This window comes from Hypoxylon trugodes (assembly GCF_022578975.1).
Source record: "Hypoxylon trugodes strain CBS 135444 unplaced genomic scaffold F4822scaffold_7, whole genome shotgun sequence".
Lineage (NCBI taxonomy): Eukaryota > Fungi > Ascomycota > Sordariomycetes > Xylariales > Hypoxylaceae > Hypoxylon > Hypoxylon trugodes.
The window spans coordinates 496000-522084 of record NW_026250022.1 but is presented as its reverse complement, the minus strand read 5'-3'; the positions used below and the strand labels follow the sequence as shown (position 1 = coordinate 522084).

General features: G+C 47.2%; 6 protein-coding genes across 6 annotated transcripts; 3 read left to right on the top strand and 3 right to left on the bottom strand.

The window, feature by feature from the left end:
- The first annotated feature begins 4904 nt into the window (after positions 1–4904).
- On the top strand, positions 4905–7821 carry F4822DRAFT_309031 (bZIP transcription factor). The gene is made up of 2 exons (XM_051455293.1): positions 4905–4912; positions 5049–7821. The coding sequence occupies exon 2, from the start codon at positions 5182–5184 to the stop codon at positions 7078–7080; it is 1899 nt and encodes a 632-aa protein (XP_051311982.1). The 5' UTR covers positions 4905–4912; positions 5049–5181; the 3' UTR covers positions 7081–7821.
- A 5983-nt stretch (positions 7822–13804) lies between these two features.
- Positions 13805–14720, bottom strand: F4822DRAFT_308866 (uncharacterized protein). Its single transcript, XM_051455290.1, has 2 exons — positions 14216–14720; positions 13805–14045 (listed from the first exon to the last, which is right to left on the bottom strand). Exons 1-2 carry the CDS (start codon positions 14525–14527, stop codon positions 13905–13907), a joined length of 453 nt encoding a protein of 150 aa, XP_051311981.1. The 5' UTR covers positions 14528–14720; the 3' UTR covers positions 13805–13904.
- Positions 14721–14807: 87 nt separating this feature from the next.
- F4822DRAFT_308946 (HCP-like protein) lies at positions 14808–18089 on the bottom strand. Its single transcript, XM_051455291.1, has 5 exons — positions 17092–18089; positions 16230–16443; positions 15868–15901; positions 15365–15737; positions 14808–14990 (listed from the first exon to the last, which is right to left on the bottom strand). Exons 1-4 carry the CDS (start codon positions 17901–17903, stop codon positions 15463–15465), a joined length of 1335 nt encoding a protein of 444 aa, XP_051311980.1. The 5' UTR covers positions 17904–18089; the 3' UTR covers positions 14808–14990; positions 15365–15462.
- Positions 18090–18656: 567 nt separating this feature from the next.
- On the bottom strand, positions 18657–21247 carry F4822DRAFT_409280 (uncharacterized protein). The gene is made up of 7 exons (XM_051458646.1): positions 21053–21247; positions 20626–20685; positions 20519–20563; positions 19975–20451; positions 19811–19922; positions 19702–19757; positions 18657–19598 (listed from the first exon to the last, which is right to left on the bottom strand). Exons 2-7 carry the CDS (start codon positions 20675–20677, stop codon positions 19051–19053), a joined length of 1290 nt encoding a protein of 429 aa, XP_051311979.1. The 5' UTR covers positions 20678–20685; positions 21053–21247; the 3' UTR covers positions 18657–19050.
- A 239-nt stretch (positions 21248–21486) lies between these two features.
- On the top strand, positions 21487–23332 carry F4822DRAFT_409273 (transcription initiation factor iif). The gene is made up of 4 exons (XM_051458645.1): positions 21487–21940; positions 21999–22281; positions 22343–22545; positions 22603–23332. The coding sequence occupies exons 1-4, from the start codon at positions 21653–21655 to the stop codon at positions 22954–22956; spliced, it is 1128 nt and encodes a 375-aa protein (XP_051311978.1). The 5' UTR covers positions 21487–21652; the 3' UTR covers positions 22957–23332.
- A 90-nt stretch (positions 23333–23422) lies between these two features.
- Positions 23423–24511, top strand: F4822DRAFT_308627 (HAD-like domain-containing protein). Its single transcript, XM_051455289.1, has one exon. It carries the CDS (start codon positions 23578–23580, stop codon positions 24424–24426), a length of 849 nt encoding a protein of 282 aa, XP_051311977.1. The 5' UTR covers positions 23423–23577; the 3' UTR covers positions 24427–24511.
- Positions 24512–26085: the final 1574 nt, after the last annotated feature.

Below are 26085 nucleotides of genomic sequence, written 5' to 3'. Positions count from 1 at the left end.
AAGGGTCAAAGGGCCCCATTTTCTTCCTCCGAAGATGTCCACATCAACATTGAACAAATACACAGTCGCATTGAGCAGCTCTTGGAGTCTTGGAGGATACATAGGTACTCCACGAACCACCATGAGCTGCCATAAACAACCATGACAGGCTTAGTGATCATCTCAAAAAATCGACATTTTCATGGAAAAGTCTCCATCACGCCCTGATTCCCTATCCCTTTGGGCACAAACGATGGTTTCGTATTTGACTATCAGTCGTAGTACTCCATGCTAGGATCGATGGTTTGAAAGCTGGTTGGCCCAAAGGGTCAAAATACTACTCACCGCCGATTACGAGCTATACTTGTTCTGTCTTGGGAGTCCCGAGCAGGCGCAATGTCTTGCAACTCGGCAGGCTCTGGCGAGGGCAGTTGAAGTTAGTGTTCTCCATCAGCCCCGAATCCGTCCTCTCATTCTCTTCAGATCGTACCAGAAGGGGATGTGATCAATCTTATGTGCGACTGGCCGCATAAAACTCGGCCCGCTAGTTGTCACAACTCTGCATGTGGTGTGCGGTTCGTGCCTAACGAGACGCTGTTCCATTCTGGGCAAGTGCACAAAAAAAACAGAAGAGCATCCATCCATTGCATCCAGTACATCTAGGTCGGTATATCGGAATAGGGAGCCACAGTCGGTGTAGGTAGCACGATTAATTGAGCTCCGCTCCAACCAAATCGGCCTGTTTCGTCCACACCGCGTCGCGCCCAGTGGTGAACTCGTTAGTGCGTCATGGAAAAACAGACGAAAAAGCCCAAAGTTACCCTCTTACACTTCTTGTTTTGATCTAGAAGCATCCAATTCATGCTTAACCGGGTTTGGACTCTCAATATTGCGATATAGCGTATCGCGGGTAGGAAGCAGAATCGCGCCCGCGCCAAGCGTGGCCTGGCTTCTCAGCCGACCTGCAAGAGGATGCATAATTCATAGCCAATCGCTCACACGGGGCGAACACTTTTCTTAGCAACGGTAGCAACAGTAGTAGCAATAGTAGCAATGGGAAGCACGTGCGTTTGAAGCATCTCCTTCGCGCTTCGTCTCTCGGATTGAACCGATTAGAGCTGATCACCACCAAGCTTTAATTCGTATCATTCAGGCGTCAATCCGTCTTACATAGCGTTGTCGCCAACGACCAAGTTTATTCATCATTTCCCCGGTTGGCTGTCGTGGCTGCAAGCGTTCCTGGGCTCATGATCACCAAAAACCAGGTCATACATAGTAGCTCGCAGGAATAGCTGTAACGGTTCTTCTTTTGCTGACAGGGCCAGGCTGCGTTTTGATAAGTTCGGCCATGCCTACCATTCTCAAATCATCTACTTATAACAGACCCCCTTGGCTTTTCATCCGATTAACCGTTCCCGTGATGGGTCCTCTTTGTAGACATCTTCAAACGAATCCTCCACGAGGCGTTCGTTAACTAAAACTCGTCGGGATCTACAACTGTGCGTCATTCTCGAAAGCGGACGATTTTCTTGTTGGCTGCTCTATCCCTTCCTTCTTCTCTATATACGATACGCAGTGGCTGAGCACATCTTGATTGATAATTGTTGTTATCGTTGGTGTGTATTCGCGTCACTGTTCTTACTAGGGCCACAATAAGATCAATACACACACCAGCTACCTACTTACTACCTGGTTACTTGATGGGATATCCGATATCCAGACGATTCTTCCAAATTGCTAATATTTTTTTCTTCCTCCTCCCGAATGTTCAATAGCGTCTTAGACCCTAGCCCCGGAAGACCCGCCCGTCAGCAGGGGGATGAAGATCCATCGTATCAAATCCGTTACGAGGAATCGTGGATTTTACCAGTTGGACCCATCGTCTGTGCTCAAGTTTCCTTCCTAGCCCTTCACTATTCTTGACTATTTTTAACGTTATTTGACAAAGATCGTCTTCACCGCAAGAATCTCGCGAATTGAACCAAGCCAAGTCAAACTAGATTGAATCGTTTCTTCATTTATTTTTCAGACTGACTCATAAGGGGCCGCGGAAGTTTTGGAGGATTGCAATTTTTGAACAATCGCCGAACGGAGGACATCAATTTCTCCATTCAGGTAACCGACGAGATGCCGAGAGGTGGTAACAGAGTCGCTTCCAAGCATGGGTTTGAAGAAAAGATCGGCCCCAGGCTCCCGGTCTCGCTTTTAATGTGACACTTGATTACTCCCGTCGTCCCGTTCCGAGATCTGAGCATGGTACCGTAGGGGAGAGTGTAGGGAAGCGTGCGGAAAACACAGACAGTATCTTAGAATGGCCTCTTTTTTTTCTCTTGGCGCAATAAATCGGCTGCGGTCCGTAGCTCGTAACTACTTCGTGATCTACTAACAAACTAGGTCATTGAACGGCGCGGCATCGCTTCCTTTTCGCGGTTTCTAAGTATAGCGTATGTAGTCAGTGCAGTGCAGCGCATCGCAGTTCAGTCAATGAGTGAGTATATGTTTGCTTCGCGCTTCGCCTCGAGACGCAAGAAGCGGCCAAGTCATGACTATGACAGTAAGAACTCCTCGGGATGCACAACTATCGGGCTGCAATCTTTATGTTTATGTCTCAAGCTCAGGCGCAGCAGCAACAAACAGGACCCAGTGAGACCGGATGGGTTAATAATATCATGTGACTGTAGCTGGTTGATTCGGACTCTAACATCTGTATCCGGAGCTTTTGACAGGTCTCCAGTAGGAGCTCGGGGAAGCTCATCACGCTTTTGTATGGCACGGGCTTGGTCCTGTAAATACGTCCGTATCGCAAGGTTGGTGTGCATTCGTCATCTTACAGCGCCCATCATCACCCCCATTACCCGTCGCCCATATTGAAATCTTAGGCGCAAGTAGTTACTTACTCCAAGAATATTTTTCGACTACTATGTACATACTATACGTCTCGGGAAGGGACTTTCGCTGTCAAAAGCAGTAGTGTCTATTGAATGCTAGGTAGATATGTACATATCGACCGATATGGGACTCGTAAGTGCGAATGCCTAGCAGAAAGATTTTTGATTCTATCACCCCACCATGGGCCGCTGAGCAATAGGAAGCCCAAGATGCTGTCCAAAGGTTGTTAGTGGGTGAGAGATGGGCGCTCGTGAGTGCATGGGTTCAGGACTTTAGGTAGCAATCTGGATTGCACCCAAGGTCACTGATGCCCAACCTTCCAAGGCTAAGCATTTCTGACCTATAGTCTTTTTTAGCTTGTTCGTAAACGGTAAATGTAAAGTATTTCCGTTTTCTAACTAAGAGGCCATTGGGTCTTCGACGAACTCCATCCCGTCAGCATAAACAAGCCCATTCTCGATGCTATTTGTTCGATCCATCCAGTCGGGGAAGGGTGATCGGAGTACCTGGGGGCGTTCTTGTACTGATTTTCTTACAGTGATCCGCTGCTCTACCGTAACAGGATTTCCTAAGCTGCAAGACCGGTGGTACGTATCCTAGTGGCTGGAGGCAGCTATACTATTCTATGTTAGTCAGGGATCTTGTAAGCCCTTCCCGTCCCCGTTCTAAACAAACCCACCCAACCGTATAGCTGGGCTATCTTTCGATGTTCTCTCTTTTCTTGAGTATCAGAGTACTATGTATTCGATGTATTCATGTACTTGAAATTTACGTATTGTTCCACAGGAATATCTTTCGGGAGCGTAAAACGGACTTGGGGTCTAGTTAAACGAATGGAACGAGTTGAACGGTGGAGAAAAAGGGAAGAGTACCTAGGTAGTCTCTTGGCTGAGGATCACCAGTAAACCGGAACAGCATCCATATCGCCCACACACACCCCCCCGTAACCAGTAACGGTTGTACCTACCAGGGACCATACCCACGTCCCTCTTCCCTCCCACACCATCATGGGCATAGCAGCGCGCGAACCCAAAGAGTAGATTTCGTTCGTTCGTCAGTCCCAGCACCTGGCAGTCCTTGCAGTACGTCCTCATGGCTCATGGGCATCTCTTTTTTATTTTCCCCACTAAAAGCATTTGAAAAATGACACCCCCGTCTTCTGAGAAAGAACCTGACCACACTCTGCTTTAAGTAGGACGGGCATTCCTCCACCCCCCATCAATATCGCCCCCCCGACCATAAGGAAATATCTTATAAGAAAAAACATCCAGATTGTTGTTAAGATCGTGAATCACGCGATTCCCAGCAGCATCTATTACACCCACCTCGTCCCCTTCTTTACATTCGCTCTGTTTTACATACATATTCTTTGTAAGACGGACCCAGGCCGAAGATAACATAACATACCTCTTTACCTACTTTTACCTTACCTTACTACCTAGTACGACACACTCATACTACGGCATTATACACACACAGACACAAGAGACATACTTCAGACTCACACCTACGAAAGACTCTAGCCGAAGAAGAGAAGCTGGTAAGTTGAATTGTTTTTTTTTTCTGCTTTGCTCTTGTGTAGTAACACAGGTATTATTCCTCCCCTCCCACCTTTGGTTTCCCTCTTTTTTTTATTGTTTTTATTATTTATTAAAAGTTGCCGACGCTCTCCATATCTTTCCCACCCTGCATGTTCTTCACCCCGCCGCCACTACCTATCAACACTACAATACTACCATAACCAATACTACTACCTACTCCCATCTTACCACTACAACCACTACGACCACCACACACCTCTCCAAAAAACCAACCAACCTCTTATCGCTTCTCACTCACCATTGCAACATTCCCCTCCTTCCCATTGTCTTCCCACAATAGCAACTTACACATAACGTCCCGCATACCCTTATACATACCCATACCTACCTAAGCTTGCATACAACTCAAACACACATACCTCACTCTCTCACACACTTTTTTCCTCACTTCACTCTCATACATTCACACATACTTTATACTCTTAATCATCGTCTCAAACTGGGTCCGTGTTATCCATAGTTAAGACTCGATTTGGAATAAAAGAGGAAAAAAAGAAAAAAAAAAAAGGAATCGGACACCGACACTAGTCCCATCTATTCTTGTTCACCGCTCGATACACTAACAATACAACCCTGCAGAACCAGAAACCGGACCTCTTCGACGACTATTTTGTACACAATCCCCGAAGAGTTTCTTAAAACTCTCGTATCCCTCTTCCAAGACATCCACATCCTCCACCCACACCCACACACATTCACACATTAGACCGTCATGGTCTCAACATTTCAGATGCAGGCCTTTTACCGGCCGAATCACTTATCTGTCGACACAAATCATGCGCAGAAGTACTTTGACGAAGAGGACAGCAATATCCTCGACGAAAACATACTAGACAGCAGCGCAATCGACTCGGGGTTAGACATGTCGCCGCCCATGGCAGGTAGCCGAAGAGATTCGTTCGCTGTGCCGGGCTCGATATTCTCGCCCAAGACCGAAGTTGGAGATTGGCAATCAGTCGACATGCAGTCCGTCCCGTCAAATAACCCTTTCTTAGAGCCACAAAACAGCAACAACCCGTTTACGAGAGCTGATCCCTCGCAAACCACATACGGTACGCAAAATCAGCAATGGTCTATGGGTCAAGGCTCCGGGACATGCACGCCGTTACAATATGACGGCCTCGAAACTGCTTTCGACAACAACCAGTCCATCTTCCAACAACGACCTCTCCAGATGCAAACACCCTTCAGCAACCCCACACATCAAGTACCTCTCTTCGCCTCCGTTGGTCCTAACAACACTTCCATCCCGACACAAGATAAGGATTGGATGGGTCAGGACTTAAAGAACCCTTCTTTGGTTAAGCGCATGCGGCCCGACACGCCGACGCTTCGGTCGCACAACGAATTGCGCCGCGGCGATGGCATCCGCAAGAAGAACGCCAGATTCGACATCCCGGCGGAGCGCAACCTCGGCAACATTGATCAACTCATCGCCTCTACTACTGACGAGCAGGAGATCAAGGAGCTGAAGCAACAGAAGAGGTTACTACGTAACAGGCAAGCGGCGCTTGACTCGAGGCAAAGGAAAAAGATGCACACTGAGAGATTGGAGGATGAGAAGAAGCACTACACCAGCATGATCAGCCAGATGGAAGAGGAAATGAATGATCTCTCTCTCAAGCTGGAACGAGAGAGGCAAGAGCGGGAGTTCCTGGTAGCGCACGTTGAGAACTTGTCCTTAGAGAAGGAAGAGTTGATCCGGAATCACACCATCGAGACCGGCGACCTGCGCAAGAAGATCAGTGTACTCACCGACCACGTCCAAAGACTAGAGCACGCCGCCATGCCCAGCAACACGGGTTACAACAACGGCTTCAGCGACATGGACACCTTGACTATGGACACTTCATGGGAGAACATGGGATTCATGAACGAGTTCCCGATGGAGCCCGAGGTCAAACAAGAGCTCCAGATTGTTCCCCAGAAGAAGCCCGAAGTCTCGCTTCCGTCCGATGTCGACAAGTCCACCACCCAAGGCGGTCTCCTCTTCATGCTCTTCCTCGTCGGCGCATTTGTCCTGTCCAACAGGTCTACTTCTCCGACCATCCCACGCGTGTCGGAAGATGTGCGCGAGGCCTCAGCGACGCTTCTCAACAACATCTTCAAGGATGCAGGCGTCGCCAACACACCCGAAAGCGCCATCGTACCGGCTGGCCCCCAACCATCCGGCAATGCGGACTGGACTTCGACAGCTTCGGTCCCGATGGCCGGTGGCAGTATGGATGGTGTCGCACCGTCTATGCTTGGTGATCTAGCAGACTCACTCACGCAGCCGACGCAGGAGCAGACGAATGAGCAGATCTTCTCGCTCACACCGGCGCAATACAACGGTGTAACGTCGCAAGACTTCCTACGATCACCGCCACCATCGCGGACGCAAAGTCAAGGGCGTCGGAACATCGCCGAGACCCTAAACACTATGCGCAACCAAGAGAAGCAATCCGCGGCCGAGGTATACACGCGATCGTTACTATGGGACCAGATCCCCGGCGACGTAGTGCGAAACTTCGCCAAGATGGTTGCTGAGTGCAATAACGCCGGTGGGCCTCAGCACCCGACGGCTTCTACCGCCGCTACAGCAGCTGGAGGAAACGATATGAACTCATGACGATGATACGCATTCAACATACATACATGATTTCTTTCCTTCTATCTATTAATGACTTAACGAGACCGAGAACGAGAACAAACCAGCCTCACCCAATATTATTTTTGGTTTAACGAAACGAAGAACGAACGAATTTTTTATAAACCAGATCCAGATCATTACTACTACTACTACAATTTCTTCGTCAAATTTTTGGGATATTATTTCATCGTGTTGGAAACTTTCTTCGATTTATTTATTGGAATTCTTTTTTATTATTACTACTTGTTCATACACTTTTGTTCGAATGCGCTCCCGCGCCAAAATTTATCAACAGACCTGACGCTGCTCACGCCGCAAACCGAAACGACTACGACTTTATCATGCCTCATCATCAATCATCGTCATTATCATCATCATCATCAGTATCTACTATGTCATTTATCTCATCATCGAAATATTCTTCAATCATTTTTTGTGACCAAACTTAGCAAGCGAGCCAGCATCTTGATTTAATTTAACCTTCGTCTGTCCCATTATTTGGAACCAAACCATTACTTGATTGCTTTTGCTTTAACTACTTTTTTTGCTTGATGTTTATTGTCCTGGAATTTTATTATTTCAATGCTTTTTCATCTTGCTTTTTTTCCGTCGAGGAACTTCTACCTCCAGTGAAGTTTTTATCCTCTTTCCGTTGTCCGATATAATCAGTTATCGGCAACGAAACCAACACACAACGTTTATTGCATGGCGAAAATGGTCGGGCATTTTATTGGGGGGGCCGGGTAGGAAAGGGAAAGGGGGCGGTAGTGGGGAATTATTTCTGGCATGTAAAGCAGCCCCCCAGGCCTGGCGGACAGGTTTTCCTGGTTTCGGGATTGGGCTACTTACTTGGGAGATTTTTCTTGTACAACGTTTAACTCATTAGGAATTCATTGGGAAATTCGGGGTGATCCGGGGGGGGTGTGGGTGCAGTGCCTTGTGAGGCCTGCAAGGGAGGCCGTCTTATTTTTTATTTTATTTTATTTTCCTCAGCTTCTTTTTTCCTCCTCATCATCATTCGGGATGCTTGGTTCAGCTTCTACTTGTTCATTTTTCTCGTTATTTCTTTCCTTGCGACACGCAACTTTTACCTCTTCTTCATGTCACCTTTCTCTCCGCACTACGGGATCTCCTCCGCCATAATTGAGCGCCTATAGATAGGATCGCACAAAAGGCGGGGTTTTCTGTCTGTGTACGTGTGTGAGTGGCCGGGCTTATTATTTTTGTTTCTTTGAGGGGAAATACGATCGGGATAATGTCTCACGACATAATGGGTTGGTTCTAGTTGGTCACTCAAATTCAAGGGATGAGAGGATTGGTGTGGGAGTGAGCTGACGAGAGCAAACGGAAGCGAGACGTTATTCTTTCCCTCCCTCCCCCTTTTTCCTTTACCTACACCTAACTACCCTACCTATCATATCCCCCTTATTTCCTCTTATCGATACAAATGGCGCCTACTCATGGCCAGGGTTTATTCTTCCTCTTTTTTCATCAGGTTTATGTTGGATTCATCATACGAGAATGACGACGATCATGTCACGGACAAACAGTACACAGGGGATGGATGGGCTAAGCCAGCAAGAGAACAGACACAGCAGCTTACACAGTTAGCTAGCTGAAAGGGAGGGGAAACGACTACATACTCATACTCACACACACCTTTTATTGGGACAAGCAAGGCACAGAGAAAGGGCAAAGGCAGAGAAGAGCGCGACAACAGCAGAGCTCGCTATTTGCGGTTGTTCGTCTTGTAAGCTCAACCAAAGTCAGTTTATTAGTAGCGAAACGTCAAGATGAACATGAAAAAACCCCCAGCAAAACCAAACAAAATTTAATATGAACCTGCAAAATGATTCCCAATCTCTTGATTCCGTTCCACCTCGTGTCTGTCTATCTCCCTGACTATTCTCTTCCTCTGGTGACTCTTATGACTCTTCTAGAACACTCGCTTCCTTCTTAGCCTAGTTACAAGTAGATTGAAAATAATACAAACTACTAAAATATTGATAAAAATGATAAATTGATAAAATAACTAACGTACTAGGTTCCCTACCTTATGCCGGGCGTATGCACGATACGGATACATTAGGTCAGAATGTGAGATCAGATGGGGTGCTTCCACTTGCCTAAACGGGCCATTAAAACAAGTTCTTATAATATGCAGCACGTATATGGTTGTTTTCTTTCCTCTTAGCCGGTGTCATTCTTATCTAATACGGGGTAGTCTTTTTGATGTAGTGGTGGTCCCCTACATAGTACATCTATACGTAGTGACATGGTACATCGAGTAGTCATAATAGTTACAATAGTTACAGTAGTAGTCCGTAAACTAAGCATTCACTTCTTTAGGTAGTAATAGATTGATTGAGGGATTGATGACTCTTGAGATGTTAGACTAAGAAAGAAACCCCCATGTTTTGCGTCCCGGCCCGGCCGTAGCGGAAGTAATCGTGAGAATAGTTGGTATTAGCAGTAACAAGTTATTTGTCGCACTCTTAATTATCCCCGATTCCGGTTTACTTTCTTACCTTAGAGAACCGACTCGTACTATAGGTGCGAACTAAGGTAAGCTATCAAGAATTACCTACCAATCATTCCATACGATGTAGGTATGTAAATACGTACTAACCCAACGTGCCTATTAGAAGCGATCTTTTTCGTGGGCGAGTATGGGGGAAATAGAAAATAGGTACGGTAGCATCCCTCGCCAAGCCTGCAGCAAGAGCTCACATGCACTGCTGCATTGCGTATTCCTATTCTTTTTCTCGGACCTCTTCTTTGTTCGTCGACTTGGACGTTTTCTCCCTTCCGTTTCTCTCCATTCATTACTTCTATTTCCCTATTTCCGAAGTAATTACCATATTCGTTCAAGTAACATATGTGAGTGATAAAAAAGTAGGTAGGTACCTAGGTAGGTATGCCGTGTTATGGTGTTATGGTTCGGGGCCACTGGGAGTGGCCGTCACGGCGCATATATATGAAATAATCCAAGACAGGAACCCGCATCGGTAGGTGGTAACAAGAAAAAATACGGCACAGTAATAAGGGTAATAAGGTATTACAAAGCGCCTGTATGTCTCACCCTGCGAAATAAGGCACCTAAAAAAATAGCGCCTGTTAGGTACCGTATGTACCTAATTGGGTAGCATGTTTTAGTATGTTTTAGTTGATTTAGTGAGAAAAAAGACGAACGCCGAAATATTGCGCGCAGCATGACCTTACCCACCATCAGAACTCTTTTTTTTTTATTCCTCTATTCCTTTATTTTATTTTTTCTATTTCATCCACTCATATTATAGTTATCATCTCCACACTTCACATATATCGGCACAGACAAGCCCACATGCTGTTTCAAACACGGGACTGTGAGAATGCTGCAGGTTAAGTTAGGTAGGTATGCGGCGTGGAAACAAAAGTAGGTACATATTATACATATTCAAGTCGTCACAGGTGGATTTGGTGGTGTTCACGCGAGACAGACTGCGGTCCGGCCAAGCAGGAAAGGGGTGGGTAGCCTACGAGGGGTTGCTTGATCTCGTGGTTGACAGCTGGCCATACCCCATCCCCAGACCTACGTAAGGTGCATTACCCATTCTCTGTGCTCCATCCTCCATGCTTTATGCTCCCTACCTACCGACGGTACAGTGCCTTACCTAACCAAAAACCGAACCGTGCTAGGCCAAGGCAGACTTGTTCATGTACGCTTATGCATGCCTCTACCTACCAACCCTATAGGCCAGCCTGATACCTATTCTTGCTAGAGAGGGTGCTTCGAGACTTTGGTACGGTGGGTAGGTTATGTGTGTCTATGTAAGATCACAAGTGAGATTGGAAGACGGATGTTCGCATCTCGTTCATATGCCACCGCCTTCGGTGGTAAGTTGACCGCGGCTCTCTACATTGCCTATCAAGGCAACCTCCCCATCCCATAATTTTGCCCATACCTACATTTCAAGAATGCCATGTCCATGAGCGACACCAACCTACGTCAAAAGACACACCAGAACACGAGAACAAACTAGGCACAAAGTGAGCATCTAAGCACGTGCCTTGTCTTGTTTCGCCTCGAAATTCTGGGTCGGCATGACTAACCACCACCACAAGCAACTAACCTACCACGCTTTTTCCCTCCTAGCGATTCATCTAAACAGCTTCTTGTCCAACGCCGCCATCGCCATCTACCAGGCAGCCGGGAGATCGGAAAGCCACGGAGGGCAAGCCGGAGTCTCTGCTTTACGTTACTCTACTTTTCAGTCGTTTGCCCATTTGCTCTCTAGCAATAGGTCCTACTGCTATCGTTACTACTATCATGCCATCGCCCACTTCGCAGTAGTACGTGTCATTCCGGTTCTGGGCCTCGTCATACCCGGCAATTAACGATATTTCTATTTCCCCACGGGGATTTCAAAAAAGTCTGTGCTCTCTAGGGGTGTATCGTATCTTTGCGCCCTTTTGCTTGGTACCACGGTAAATTAGACGACGGGGCAAACCGGTACCTGAATATTTGTATCTTCTCGTTTCGTTTTCTGATGAAATTGGGGGTCTGGAACGAGAGGCCCAGGACGCACAGCTCGGTTATTAAACTACTTGGAGAAGCTATTGGCGGCGACGCGATGACTGGTGTAGGTAAGTTTGAGCTCTTGGTCTAGAGCTCTATACATGTAACGTCAATATAGGTAGCTTGAATGATTTTGACCTATCTGACTCCCTATGCTATTCTATTTGCTTACGCGAAACCGAGGGACCGTAGATATCGTACGTATGATAGCCTTACCCCTTAGCGAAATATCACCGTACCCCTATTCTAAAAAACTTGGAGATGATGGATGGATGTACTCCCACGCATGAGAGTTTGTTACGTTTCGTTTTGTACGCATGTGGTATTTTATATTTACATTTTCTACGATTGTCATAGCTGACCAGTCACTTGTGTATCAATTATTTTTTCCAGAGCTAATCATCGTCTTTCTCATTTATGCTGTCCGACGAAAGCTGATACAGAATTATATGAATACATTCGTAAACATCTCACGACTAAGGCATCTTGGTGGATGAGTAAGTAAACATTCGCGGTGGATCGCATGGATTTATGTGCCACGGGATCGCCAAAAGGTCACCGCAGATAGGATAGCAACATCGCACAAGCCGTAGGTAAGGTAAGTTTCGTAATCGACAGCAGCCACTCACATCATCAATGATTCACCCCCTGCTGTTATCTGATCTACCGCTTGCGACGACCGGCGACAACCGGAGAGGTGCGATAAGCAAATGAAAGAAGTGATGGGTTGTGATAATGGGTAACATTTATAATTGATAGGCGTGCGCAGCAACGAAACAGACGGCGCGGAAGAGGCTGATCGGAAAGTTGGAGCAGAGAGCTGTGAGACGCAAAAGGAAGGGAGAGGACATGAGACCACCGGAGAAATGTCGAACGAGGGTTCCTCAGCATAGGAGGCAATGATCAATGTTCAATGTTGTATACATCATGCTTACATTTGCTTACACCCCATTCGGGACCTACGGTACCTGGTCCGGAACCGTAATCGTGAGAAGGCTGCTACGGTAGCTTGGTATGTAACCTCATAACTGAGAACTCCAGAGCGTAAGGCTCTGTATCTGTGTCTATCTTGCAAGAAGGAATAAACCGTTTTCTGCGACATGTTACACCACTTGTGGGCTTAGGATCTTCGGGTTATACAGGAATGAGAGGTGATCAACTAAGCAAGTACCTGAAGGCGCCCTCTCGCGAGACAACGGATTACATCGGATGCTGGACGATGCTCCCATGAAGAATCGGAGCTCAGCCAACGCTGACTGTATTTATGCAAGTAAGTTCGTAGTAGCCTACCTGCCGAGATATTCTTGAGCTCAAGTACCATAGTCGTTACGTAGGAGATATGTAGGGATTGTACTTTACCTATGTTTCTCCAACTCGAAAAGAGCTAAAGTCCAAGACCCTATACCTAATACCGGTATATTAAGATATATGAAAAATTACGGGTGGGATCAGTCAGCCGCATATCTTCTTCGCTCATCCACACGTACTCCACACGGGACCCGGGGAAGAATGGGAATAGGGGATAGAGCCAGAGCCTCTTACTCAATCTGCCTTGACTGACCGCCAGATAGGAGGCCGATCGATTAGCCAACCAAGCCCACCAATTCCTCAACAACAGGTGGATTTCATTGGCAAATCCACTGAAACAGGCGAGAGGCGCCTGTTGAGGTACCCCAAAGTGCACAATTACCATAGAAAATCCAGGTAAACCCGCAAGCCAAGGCGGATTTTCCTCTACAGCCCATATGCAAGAGCCCGTTCTATCTGCCTATCCTTTCTACACGCCCACCACCCCCTAATTCCTGCTTCCCTGTTCCGGTTTTTCGACCAAGACAATAGTACCAAGGCAAGACAAGACGGCACACACACACACACCACACGAAGGGGCCAAAAAACATGCATTTCCCCCACAATCGTCGATGCATATGCAGAATGATGCGCATCAAGAGCTCGCTTTAGTTGCGACCTACTATATAGCAAGACCCCATCTAGAACCCCACGAATAAGAAAGAATAAAAAAAGGAACAAAAGACCATCCATTGCCATATTCAATTTGCGAATATGTTCATTGGCTCGTTATAGCGTCATGCTTGCGAGTACATACATATTATATACATAGGTTTAAGTATCTACCTACATAACAAAAACTAGAAGATCACTTCTCTCGGCACCTCGTCGCGGGAATCCCGTGCCCCATGCTATCAATCGCGCCAGGATGCTGTAATAGGTAGGGACATCGTGAGTTTTACGGAAGACTACGATGTCCCATTGGCGTTGACATTGAACAAATGGTAGTAATGATTGCCGTTCTCCGTTTGGAGGTGGGGGATGCTGCATAGCTTACTTCTTCTTGGAGTTCGTAGGATTGTATTTGTCCTTCCATATCCTGCGCGCGATGCGTCATTGGTCAGTAAAACGATGTTACAACAATAAGTAAAGAGGTATATGCCAAATTCGGAGAAGTTCGGCAGAGGAAATGGATAGGTAGACAGAAAAAAAAAACAGAAGCATAAGTAGACAAGCGCCAGAGGGCTCCGCTGTAACTGAGGCATTTACATTGGATATGGGCGAACGAGTGAGAAATGAGTAGAGAAAAAAAAGAGTAGCCCGCGGGATGAACAACAACAAAGCGGAACAAAGCGAGGGAGGGAAAAAGGGAAACAAGGGGCGACATTTCCCGGGTTCGGTGAAAGATGCGGCTCTGATTCGTTTAGACCCCAACCCTCGAGGCCCGTTCTCGCGGCCGCCTTTCTGTTGGAGAAAGCCGAAAAGGAACAATAACAACAAACCACAACAACGCAAAAAATAGGAGAACGTAAGAGGAATCCCTGTTCCAGGCCCGATCGGAGACCCATCTCGCTCACTCATTCTCCATCATCGAAGAAACTGAATGAACAGAGACCCTCTAAAAAAGTAAGGCGAGCGAGCCTCCAATGGGTCCCGGATGCACGGAGAGCCTGTCGTCCACTTTGACAGCCAGTTATCCGCAACGGGCTGGGGGTCCTGCAGCACATAGCTATAGCCAAGCTTAGGTAGCTAAGCTAGTCCCCTCTGCTGCTGCTGCTGCTTCTTGCTGCGCCGCCGACGCACGGGGTGGGAAGGGCGAAAGAGAGACGAGGACTTCGCCAAGAAAGGACCCAAAACCAAAAAGGGGTCGTCATACGAGGGAAAAGCTTACGAAGATCGATAGATGTGATATAGCCAGAACACAGAAACAGAAAACAATAAACCAGATGGACAAATGAAAATGAAGGAATGCAACTTACCAACTATTTCCTAGCGTCTTATTGCCGTTTTCCTCGGCCAGTCGGTAGTACCTTGCGGAGGCAAACTACATAGAGGAAGCATATGGTTAGTCTCATGTGATATTGCTCCCGTTTTTCCTCTTTCTCTCTTTCTATTCTTGCACTTAGACCCACCGCTAAGGCATATAATATATGGAGGGATGGATGAACAGGAATTGTGGGCTAAGGCAAGGTAAGGAAAAGGGGACGGGTTAGGTTAGGTATGTATTGTATTTTTGGGGAACGGTTTCAAGTCTTGTTGAGTGGTTCTGATTTGCTGTCGAGCAACAAGCCTCATTGCTGCCCAACGGGAGACGGGAAGGTGATCACGATTTACGAGCAGCCAACAGCAATAGGGCTGGCTGCTCTCTTCCGTCGGAGACTAGACTAGACACCATCATCCTTCATGGACCTAACTAACTCCGGAGGCTTGGCTAAGCGAGCCGGAGCTGAACTTCTCCGACAAGCCACATTTTTTTGCAGGCCACATGAGGCTGACACCTCATCGTCATCATCGAGCTAGCTAGCTGTCGCTCGCGTGCCGGTGTAGGTGTGTGTGGGTATATGTGTGTATGTGTTGTTGAGCTTTGGGCAGGGACGTGAGGCGCCGGATTTGGATGTGATATGTGACAGATTGAGAATAAGGGGAAATAGATCGATAGGATTTAGGTATCGTAAAGACAAAAAAAAAAAATCTGATGAAGCATGTGCTTTTCGGCTTCGCGCCCGACGTACCTTGTCTTTCTTGCACCCGAAACCCTCAAGATAGCACCAGCCGACTTCATTCATCGCATCTGCACACACCGAAGGGGAAATTTTCCCCGTACGTTAGCCTATCGCATCTTCAAATTCGGCCCAACGCATCCGGAAGAAATGGGCCTGTAGTCCGATGTGAAGTCCCGGACCCATACACACTTGACTTACCCGTGTCTCCAAGGTTTGCGGCCGTCTCGTAATACTGCCCGACGAAGTAACTTATTAGCCAAATATTGATCATCATACCATCATATCATCTTTAGAAAAACTGCGGGACTCCCCCTTTCCCTAAACAAGAAAAAAGACGACAAAGGACGACGACTTCTAGCAGCCTAGCTCAAGACGCTAGGTGAGCTGTCCATCATCTTCCTCGTCGTCGGCCCCGTTCCCGTCTCATCATCAACCACTCAACCCACTGCCGCTACTGCAGTAATACAAGCACCAACACCCTTCCCTCAAGCAAGCAAACAAAAAATATCAACGCCTAATTAATAACATAAAATAGGAATCAGAGATAATGCTCCACTTACCTGCTTAGCAGCGACGGGATCGCGCGGGATGCCCCAGCCGTGGCGGAAGCAATTGGCCAGTTCGAAGATAGCCAGGACGAGCTCGCCCTTGGCGGCGCCGCCCTTCTGGAGGCCCGCCTGCAGCGCCATGCTCTCGACCGCCGCCGCGTTGGACGCCGCCGCCGACAGGTACGTCACCGCCCGCTCGGGATCTGGTTCGCAGCCCCAGCCGTGCCTGATCGGGCCCCCTCGGGAAGAGGTGGGCCCGGATGTTAGTCTAGGTTTCTTGATTTGAAATTCTCATCTCCGTGGATTGTGTGGATGAATGGATGTATGTACGGGCTTATTTTTAGGTTTTCGGATGTTGAAGATGTGCTTCGTATTCGGGTAGGAGCGGGTGTATGTGTGTGGTGGTCTGGGCTTGAAGCGAAGTGTAATGTAGGTAATGTGTATGGATAGAAGTCAGAATTCGATGTTGTCTGTGCAGGCAACTTTGCCACCCATTCATCTATTCGCCCATCTAGCTACATGAAATATCGATCTAGAAGCTTGTGACCCCTGATCTCTCTCCCTTTCCGTCATGACTACTTTCCGATGAGGCGAAAGATATTCTCCCCTGAAAGGATCTAGAAGCGGCCATGCGCCAAGGAGATGGACATGTGTAAGCCGCAATGTCGATGCGATGCAAATGCAATATGCAGTGCGATGAAGATGGAAGATGAAGATTCTTGCGTGCTTCCATAAATAGCAATGGCAATCACAAGGGAGAAAGCAAGAAATCCGACACCAGTGGCGATCCAACCACGGAGGTTATGCGAGTGGGTAGATATGTTATGATGTTATATCCGATCAAGTCAAGCGAAACAAACAGAATCCCACTTACCTCAAAGCAAGGCCATACAGCACCTGGCTGAGGGGGTTATTCGCGCCCCTAGGATCCGCCAACCGACCGAACAGGACAGTAGACTGATCGAGCTGCCCCTCCTCGTGCAATCGGATAGCCTCCTGGATCTGCTCGTCGATCACCTTGGAAGATACCACGCCGTCCGTTTTCTTCGCTCCGTTTCCGTTTCCGCCTGGTGCTCCGTATCTCCCGTCGCCGCTTAAGCGAAGCTCGGGCACTTGGACTTGGACTTGGACTTGCTCGCCTGCAACACTCGGCGACCTGGTCCGCTGTCCCCTCTCGTTCGCCTCGGCCAGGATCGTCGCGCGCTTCTCCCACTGGCGTTCATACGCGTCTTTATCCGCACCTCCCCCTCCTCTCTCTACCTTACCCCCACCATCTTCGACCGAGAGGACGTTGATCTGCGGCAGGTCTTCGGGCACGAAGTCGGACGTGGACGGCGCTTTGGATAGATGCAGGCGTTGGGAGAGTCGGCGGTGGACGCTATGTTCTTTGTCTTTGGCGTCGAGACCGCTTTGCACGGACGAGGTACTGCTACCCCGCGAGCGGGGCCTGAAGACGTCGAGACTGCGGCGCGCTCGAGAGGACGAAGAAGACGAGGATCCGGCCGCGTCTTTGGCTGTTAGGTATTGGTGATCATTGTTGTAATTGCTCGGTGGATGAATGATTTCCTGTGTATGTGTATCGGATCGAATGAAGGTGAATTCGGGACCTGCGAGTCGGTCCAGGGTTTCGCGATCGACGCCGCCGTCTAGGTGGTCCTTTTTCTTGATTAGATCGCGTAGCCCCATGATGTCAGTCTCAGTCAATCAATCAATCCAACGTAATATTCGCCTCTCTTCTCTTAATCTCTCTCTAATTTGGATATAGGTGTGCAACAAAAGACTCAATTGTAACAAAAAAGGGGCAAAATATAGAAGAATAATTATGGAATTGAATTGGATTAGTTATAGCAATGAATAGCAGAGAATGTCCCCTCTCGTTCCCTTTTTAATAGGCGATTGTTCATTATTCAAGTTAGTCCAAGCCCATTCATTTTCAGCCCCAGCTTACGCGCCGAACTTGATCTCCCTGGTGAAGAATTGGGGGGCTGTGTGATTTATTCAAAGCGTGTGATTCGAACGAATAAGACCAGAGTGTTGCGTTGCCTTGGCTTCATTCTTTTTATTCTCTTTTGGTCCTTTTGGACCCTTCGAGTAACATAAGAAACAAGTCTTTGTCCCATTCCTTCCAACGTTGGGGGGGATGCGCCGGTGTGCCAAGATTGGTTCGTACCTGTTTCATACGACTTTTCCGGGTCGCAGGATGGTTGGATTGAATAGAAGGGAGGGTCGCCTCCATTTATTTAGTTACCTATCATATTACCTATCTTAGATTGATGTACTATTCACCATATACTTAAAACATAAACCTCTTATACTTCACACATACATCATTATATAAGGCACATGAAGAGAATTGGGGGTTAACTTACACCGAATATAATATACATCAACTCACCGGCTCATAACTACCTAGGTAATTAATATAACATTATCATCGTCACTGAAGCCAAGGCAATCGTAATGCAATACGTTATTTATTCTCTATCGTGAATATCTATCTTCGTCTCATTTTTGGTTTTTTTCTCATTATTTCTTTTCTTCATCTTCTTCGTCCACTCGTGGTATCGTCATCTTCCTAACTCTAGCAAATTCGCCTAAAATTGAGGCGTATCGCGGAATGGGGTATCACGGTCCTCTGTACGATTAAGGCAACCTGCAAACGCCAACTACCGGGGATGATATGTACCATCTAGATACTGGCCGAAAACGGACCAGAAATCAAGATCTAATAAATCATGGATAGTGAGTGCCCTAAGCACCACACGTATTGTCCAAGAGACAAACATCTTCGTAGGATCCTAGATGGTTAGTAAGAAGCTGCGGGTGTTCATCATTAAAAGCCGATGTAATCTTTCTGTTGGACGAAATCAAGATCATCGTCATCATCTTTCTTGACAAACTCCTCGACTTCGTCAGAATCAACATCGTCGCTATCGGCTGCAGCATCCTCCTCGTCACTGGATACATCCTCCATCTCTTCGGAAGACACACGGTTGCTAGCCTTTCGAAGGACACTGGCCCTTTCGATGTGAGGTCGCTTACAACCCTTGGTTTTACAAACGCCGGTGTTGCTAAAGTCAGGACACTCGAATACGTGGCGGTCGGGGCATTGCGCTCCCTTCTCACAGTATCCATAAATTCCAAAAGAGCGGCATACGGGGTCTGAAGGGGAATGCTCGGCGTGAACATACGAGCACGAGGGGTTGTGGCAATTGCCCTTGGCGAAATGCACGCAGAGGGGAGTACGTTCTTCTGTAACGTCATGTGAAAGGTCGCAATCGTCACCTTGTAGACATTTACCCTTTAAGAGGTATTCACGGCAAATGGCCGTCTTGGAAGCATCGTGGATGTAGCGGCATGCGGGTCCCTTGGGGCATGATCCTACAGGAAAGCGTTAGTACGTCAACAGGGGGCCTTACCACACCGCAGTCCTCCAGGAGTCGCGAGATGGGCTTGATTTCGTAGATTTTAAGGAAGACGATACCGGTCCATGAGAAGGTCTTGCATTGTTCGTTGACCTTCTTAATTCCACCAGCGAATCTGCCGTCGCCTTCAAGTTAGCACTAGATCCAGATATGCACTCGATCACATACCGCTGGGCCTTCACGATGCCGTGTCGCACCAGGTTGCCGTGCTTAGTACGGTGAAACTTGACGCCTCCGATAGATGTCATCTTTGGGGTAGCCGAAGGGGGGTTTACGTCGCCTAATATATCGGTTAGCCACTGACGCTTATACCTACACGTGTAACTACTTACCAGGCGCCTTGACGAGCTTGCTACCTAGTTGCACAACATGGAAACGAATACCGTCTACCAAAACCTCGTATGGGGAAGCTTGCGTAGTTTGGTTAGAAGCTCCAAATGGATTGCCACTAGCGCCATTCTGCAAGATACTATTCATGAAAATGGCCTTCTCGCGGTTGTTACTCTGAATTTGCTTCTGACGATGGGTCTGCTCAATCGCACTAGTGCGCTGCTGGGTTTCCTTCTCGTATACGGATGTGTTGATCAGTTGCATATGACGGTCGGTCTTAGTGACCCAGGTCGGAGTGGTAGGGTCAGCAGACTCGGTAGCACTTTCGTCGACATCGGTTGCAGGTCGAGTTTGTCCATTGAGAACTAGGGTTTTATTGCGATATGTCGGCAGGTTTCTACCGCGTCCGCCACGATAGCCTCCACGAGGAGGATAGGGAGCAGTGCGATGATAGGAAGCTCGGGAGGAGTGGTGAGGGTCTTGGTACGTAAGCATCGCTACTAATTGCACAAAAAATGATTAAAGAGGAAAAAGAGGATTTCATACCCGAATTCAAACCACCGCGTTGGGCTTTGTGGCGATTTATTTGGCCTGGCCATACATAAGTAAAGAATGTTCGGAGCAAGTGACAAAGCGCCACGATTATCACGCACCAGCTAACTTGCTGATCTTGGCCATCAGCTCTTGATCTTCGGATGTCGACATGGTAAAGACTAGTCCCTAGTATGTAAGCTACTGAAAATGAGGAGGAAAAAATGACATGTCAATTTCGGGGAGGTATGTTTGTGGGAGGGTGAAGAAAGGAAGACCGGCGAGGGGTCCGGGTGGCAATGTGCGAAAGAGATGGATGCGCAGCGCAGTTTTCAGGTAAAGAGGCGAGAGCCAAGAACCAGAATTATATCAATCGCAGTGTAATGCCGAAGCCCGCGACGAACAGCGAGATACTCAAAATACGCGAATGGGGACGCTGATAGCTGGCGCGCGGTTATAGGAAATGTCGTCATTCAACCGAAGAGAAAGTCGAAACGGTGACCTATGGGAATAGGATGTAGGTGTATGATGTTTAAGAGAAAGGCAAACCTTGGATGAAACCCTTCTAGCATTAATTGATATTTTCTTCAAAGGAAAGATACCATTCGCGCAATTTCGCAATGCTTTCCGAGTTGAATGTTTGGTGAATGAAGGATGAATGACGGATGGATGTGTAGGAATGAATGGTGAGGTGAATGATGTGAGGAGGTGGATACACCGCATGAGTTAGAGGGTCGAATTGAGTGCCGGCAATTTTGAGGAAAAATACACTGTAAAGTAAGAGGTACCTTCCCAGAAGGTGGGGGATTCCTTAGGTAGTCCACGTATGAGTCAGCTATCGTCCTGTCATAATTGGCTGTGCTCAGCTAGAGGCATTTAAGTTCCTAGGTGCAAACTTACCCCAGTAATGGTACCTAGGTACCCACAGCTAAAGAACTCCAGGGGGCTGTTCGCAGCTTACTGATTTACCTAGCGTTTACATCATTTCTTTGATCCTTAACACGAGCCGCGTGCTCAGTCTTCAACCATTCGTTCCACAACATCCACCACTCTTTTTTAACTGCAGCATCCTTGATTATCGCAAACGCCAATCGAGGAAGCCATTTTCTTTTTAGATACCCAGCCGTGCTATTGGGTAAAGCCACCAACATGGCTACCCCTCGAGTCAAACCCGAGCCCGGTATCAAGCCTGAGCTAGGCATCAAACCTGAACCTGATGTCGGCCCATCTCCCGCTGCGATGTCCGAGGACGACATCTACGAGGACGCTGGCGACTTAGAATTCTACGATCCAAACGATGTCAACGATAACGCCGTTTACCTCACTCACGTTCCCAAGTATCTCTACGATGCCTGGGAGAGCATGGATGATGATGCCGAGATTAGAATCGGGACTTTGCGCCAGTGGACTGAAAGCGGTCCGAAGGGCGAAACGAAGGTGATTCCGCATCATCCGTCGCGAAACCTATCGGAGATTTAGCTAATCTTTTTCACAGCCGCGTATCGCAATCCTGTTGGACCACAAGCTCGCTCCCCATCAGCAGATTCCCAAGGAGTACAACCTCGAAGTCAAGGATATGAACCTGACGAACACCTTCCTGTTCACCGAGCAAGATCTCCCCGGGTATAAGACAAAGGCACAAGGAGCCAATAGCGATATCCCCTCATACCTGCGCCCGAAGCCCGAGCGTCCCCAGAACACGCAGGAGGGCGAGAACAACAATAACAACAAGCGTGGTCGCAAGCGATACCAGCCCTACTACCGAAAGGCCATTCCCAGTTAGTGATGCCTTTTCGCATATATATCTATATTTTATCAAAGTTTGCTGATCGGTTACAGAGAAAACTATTCTTGCCGGTCGCTTCCGCCACGAGCTGAATTGCCAACCTGCTTGGACGCCTGAGACTAAGCATTGGTTGAGCATCAGGAACAACGATGCCATGAAACCCAGGACGACCACCACCCTCACATCCGCTTCCCGACCAACTGGTGTCATCCAGGCCGGCTCTCACTCGACCAGCGACAGGTTCAGCAACTTTGTGGTAAGCATCATCTGCATTAAAATTCACAAATTCTATTAGTGGTCTAACATTTCTCAGCGAACCGCCCCCGAGGTCAAGAAGGGAGCCAAGAAGCAGAAGGAAGAGAAGGCAGCTCGACTACCGAAGGGCGAACTACGCGATTTGATCTTCCAGTGCTTCGAGGAGTACAACTACTGGTCCTTACGAGCATTCCGAGCGCGACTACGACAACCCGAAGCTTGGCTGCGAGAGAACCTCGAAGAAGTCGCAATCCTACACAAGACCGGACCGTTTGCCAACCAATGGGAGCTTAACCAGGATCACAAGGCGGCTCTTAATATGCTTCGAGCTGACGGTGTCGCACCTGATGCTGCTCCTGAAGGAGATGATTCGGAATCCGACGCAGAGATGGAGGACGTTATTCCGGCTTAGTTTGCGAGGGACTTGTCCGCTGTAGAGAGCTGGATTTGAGGTTTCAGGACACGGAAAAGGAGTTACGGTATCTTTTAAGGATTATATCATATTCGCGCGCGCGGAAACCCCATTGTAACATAAATGATACCCTCGGCCTCAAATAGCCAGGACTGAGGTTTAGTAGCCATTGTCTGGACGAATCCAGGCTAGCATGGCTTTCTTTCGCGCGATAAAGGCTCTTCGAAGCAAAATGCTATTATAGGCTGCGAGGAATGTAGCTCAAGCGGTGGCGCTACATCCCAAAGGATTTTCTGCTTCGAGATCTCGGTGAACATACAGGAAGGTCTTGAGCAAATTACATAATATTGAAATAGAGACTTCTCTAACAAAAAAATCTTACGAAATACTGTGACATCATAGGTAATTTATTCAAGTTTCTACCATAGCCCCCTTTTTAGTTAAATAAATCATCCGTACCCGTGATCCCGTAGCCAATCCTTTTCTCCCCGCAATTTTCACGGGCTCCAATCATAACCTCCTTTTATTCCGAATCTAGGCACAAGCTAACCTCCATTCCATTCCACTTCTCTTCTTCCTACATTGTCATCATCCAGAATATGCGACTTATAAGCTAGCGAAATGAGTATTTTCCTAGACTTTGACGGCACAATCACAGCCAAAGACACCGTAGGCGAATTGGCCAACTTCGCTCTCCAAGTCAGAGCATCCGAAGGCGCGGACTTAAAACAAGAATGGGATAACGTAGTCCGCGCATATATCGCCGATTACAGCGCCCACGTCGACGGGTACCATACCGGACCCGAGGGACGCAGTTTACCCGAGCATGAAGTAGAGTTCTTGCGGGAGGCTAAGGATGTAGAGACGCGGTCTCTTGGGAGGGTGAACGATTCTTGTTTATTTCGTGGGATTAGTGGGGATAAGTTCCGTGAGGCGGGGAGGGAGTTGGTGAGGAAGGGGGTTGTGAAGCTTAGACCGGGGTTTGAGGCGTTTGTGAAGGAGAGGATAGAGCAGGGGTGGAGGGTTGTAGTTGTTTCGGTGAATTGGAGTGCTGCGTTTATTGAAGGTGCGATTGGGGAGGTGGAAGGTGTGAGGGTTGTCGCGAATGAAGTGCGCGAAGGTGACGGAGTGGTTGTTGGGCCGCTGGTGTTGAATAGGGGAGGTGTGAGGGAACAAAGGAATATGACGAACTCACAGGATAAGTTGGATGTTGTGCAGGCAGTGCTCGAGGATGAAGGGCTTGAGGGGAGACCCGCGATTTATTTTGGCGATTCAACGACAGATTTGGAATGTCTACTTGCTGCAGATACGGGATTCGTTATGTCTGATAAGGAGGACTCATCGTTGTTGCAGACACTAAGGAGGATAGGTAAGGAGGTGCCGCATGTGCGGGATCGGAATGCATCGAGCAGACTTGCATGGACTTCGAATTACGAGGACATACCGAATGAAAGGTTTATTTTAAATTAACAGCATCAAGAAAAAGGAATACTGCGGATTGAAAATATTAATTTGATCATAAGGGAAGGAAAAAAAGACCAAAAAAAGCTCAGTACTGGATTCGCTCACCCCCCTTCTCGAATCCAGGACCTACGAAAAACTCGCTTTGGATGGTCTTACTATCAAATTACGCCAATTATCAGCGTTCCAAGCATATGACCACCTCATGGTAGTTTGTTCTAGCCATCAAGTCGCCAAGGGTACGTCCATCTAATTGGGTCGGCTTGAAAAAAAGACAGTTATTATTCCATATGAGTCTTTCTTTGGTTGCTGGAGGGCAGACAATATTTCTGTCTACCATTTTGCACCTACCACGTCCCCGTCAGTAATTATCGAAATCTTCCTTTAAGACATCCAATAGTATATAGAATCCATCATAGCGTTCTGTCACTAGGAATCCCCTAGAGGGATAATCTGGATAGAGAAAAAGAATTGTCACGTAGGTTTCACGCATATATCTCAGGGGTGAACAAAAGCACATGAAATATAACACTCTAATTCTGCCTCATACAAATTTCATTACTGTGTATTTGAGGTGGTGGTGGAATTGTCAACTGTCAACTTCTAGAAAGCCATAGATACATTATGTAGTATGCGACGATTACGCATCATGCGCATCCTAACATAAGATGCGCCATCGACACAAGGAAACAGCGGCCCTCAATTGGTATTTCAATCACCTCCTACTTACGAACATCCGAAATATAACCTTCCTCTAACTACCTATATCTAGCCAACCACAAAGCCGCAACAACATCCAATAACCTTATTCTTACTCTACCACGGTCGAGGATCAAAGGTTCGAATAAATATATCAATGTTTATGCTATACATGATGAAATTATAACCGTATAGAATACCTTCCGCAATCCCCCCTTTCCCGCAACGCTGCGCATACCAAATTTCCCCATTGCATAACTCCACGAATTTGAGAACAATTAAATTAAAACAAATTCAATTTGTAAATCAATGACCGAGTTTCACGTTCTATCAATCGAGATATTCCCTGAATCCTCATATCTATCGCAATTGCGCTTGTAAGACGGAAAACTTCAGCGTATACTGCACTGCCCCACATACAAAAATAGGGGTGAATGGAGCTTGAACATCAGCCCCTTAAGAAATTGTCGAAAAATAGCATAACGTATGGAAAAATTCAATTGTATCACCCAAGGCTATACATATATATGATTATAAGTGAATACGACCTATAGTCTCCAAGACACACTCAGCATTTCTAATCGAAACGAAATATTGTTGGTCTACTATTTCACCTCTATTGATTTTGGGGATGCCATACATTTCAATTGCGACCGGCACAACCAACCAAGATGTATTCAAACAACATTTCAATGTCAAGATAAACGTAACCCAAATTTTCTAGACCTGTAAGGATTTTATTCATGTAACTATTAGTTACTTGTAATTCGAGGAGGGTTCGGTTGGAAAACTCGCTACGAATGGCTTCACACTTGCGTAGGAGGTTTTCAAGCCCACTAAAAGATACGAACATCGCAACTTCTGTATAGGGAATTGATAGATAATATTATATGAACTAATTGAATTGTGCTTCTCATTTCATGATAATAGACTTAAATAATTATTTTAATATGGCTTGAAGCGGCAAGA

Bases quoted from the DNA above. Each gene is read 5' to 3' on its own strand.
- F4822DRAFT_409273 (XM_051458645.1), top strand. From the start codon at position 21,653: ATGGCTACCCCTCGAGTCAAACCCGAGCCCGGTATCAAGCCTGAGCTA. The intron at 21,941-21,998 runs GTGATTCCGCAT...TCTTTTTCACAG, and splicing joins GTCCGAAGGGCGAAACGAAG to CCGCGTATCGCAATCCTGTT. The intron at 22,546-22,602 runs GTAAGCATCATC...AACATTTCTCAG, and splicing joins ACAGGTTCAGCAACTTTGTG to CGAACCGCCCCCGAGGTCAA.
- F4822DRAFT_308946 (XM_051455291.1), bottom strand. From the start codon at position 17,903: ATGGGGCTACGCGATCTAATCAAGAAAAAGGACCACCTAGACGGCGGC. The intron at 16,444-17,091 runs GTAAGTGGGATT...GGGCCCGATCAG, and splicing joins CTGTATGGCCTTGCTTTGAG to GCACGGCTGGGGCTGCGAAC. The intron at 15,902-16,229 runs GTAAGTGGAGCA...TTCGTCGGGCAG, and splicing joins ATCCCGTCGCTGCTAAGCAG to TATTACGAGACGGCCGCAAA.
- F4822DRAFT_309031 (XM_051455293.1), top strand. From the start codon at position 5,182: ATGGTCTCAACATTTCAGATGCAGGCCTTTTACCGGCCGAATCACTTA.
- F4822DRAFT_409280 (XM_051458646.1), bottom strand. From the start codon at position 20,677: ATGTCGACATCCGAAGATCAAGAGCTGATGGCCAAGATCAGCAAGTTA. The intron at 20,564-20,625 runs GTGCGTGATAAT...ATGTATGGCCAG, and splicing joins CAAGATCAGCAAGTTAGCTG to GCCAAATAAATCGCCACAAA. The intron at 19,923-19,974 runs GTAAGTAGTTAC...CCGATATATTAG, and splicing joins CAAGCTCGTCAAGGCGCCTG to GCGACGTAAACCCCCCTTCG.
- F4822DRAFT_308866 (XM_051455290.1), bottom strand. From the start codon at position 14,527: ATGAGTGAGCGAGATGGGTCTCCGATCGGGCCTGGAACAGGGATTCCT. The intron at 14,046-14,215 runs GTAAATGCCTCA...CATCGCGCGCAG, and splicing joins CTCGTTCGCCCATATCCAAT to GATATGGAAGGACAAATACA.
- F4822DRAFT_308627 (XM_051455289.1), top strand. From the start codon at position 23,578: ATGAGTATTTTCCTAGACTTTGACGGCACAATCACAGCCAAAGACACC.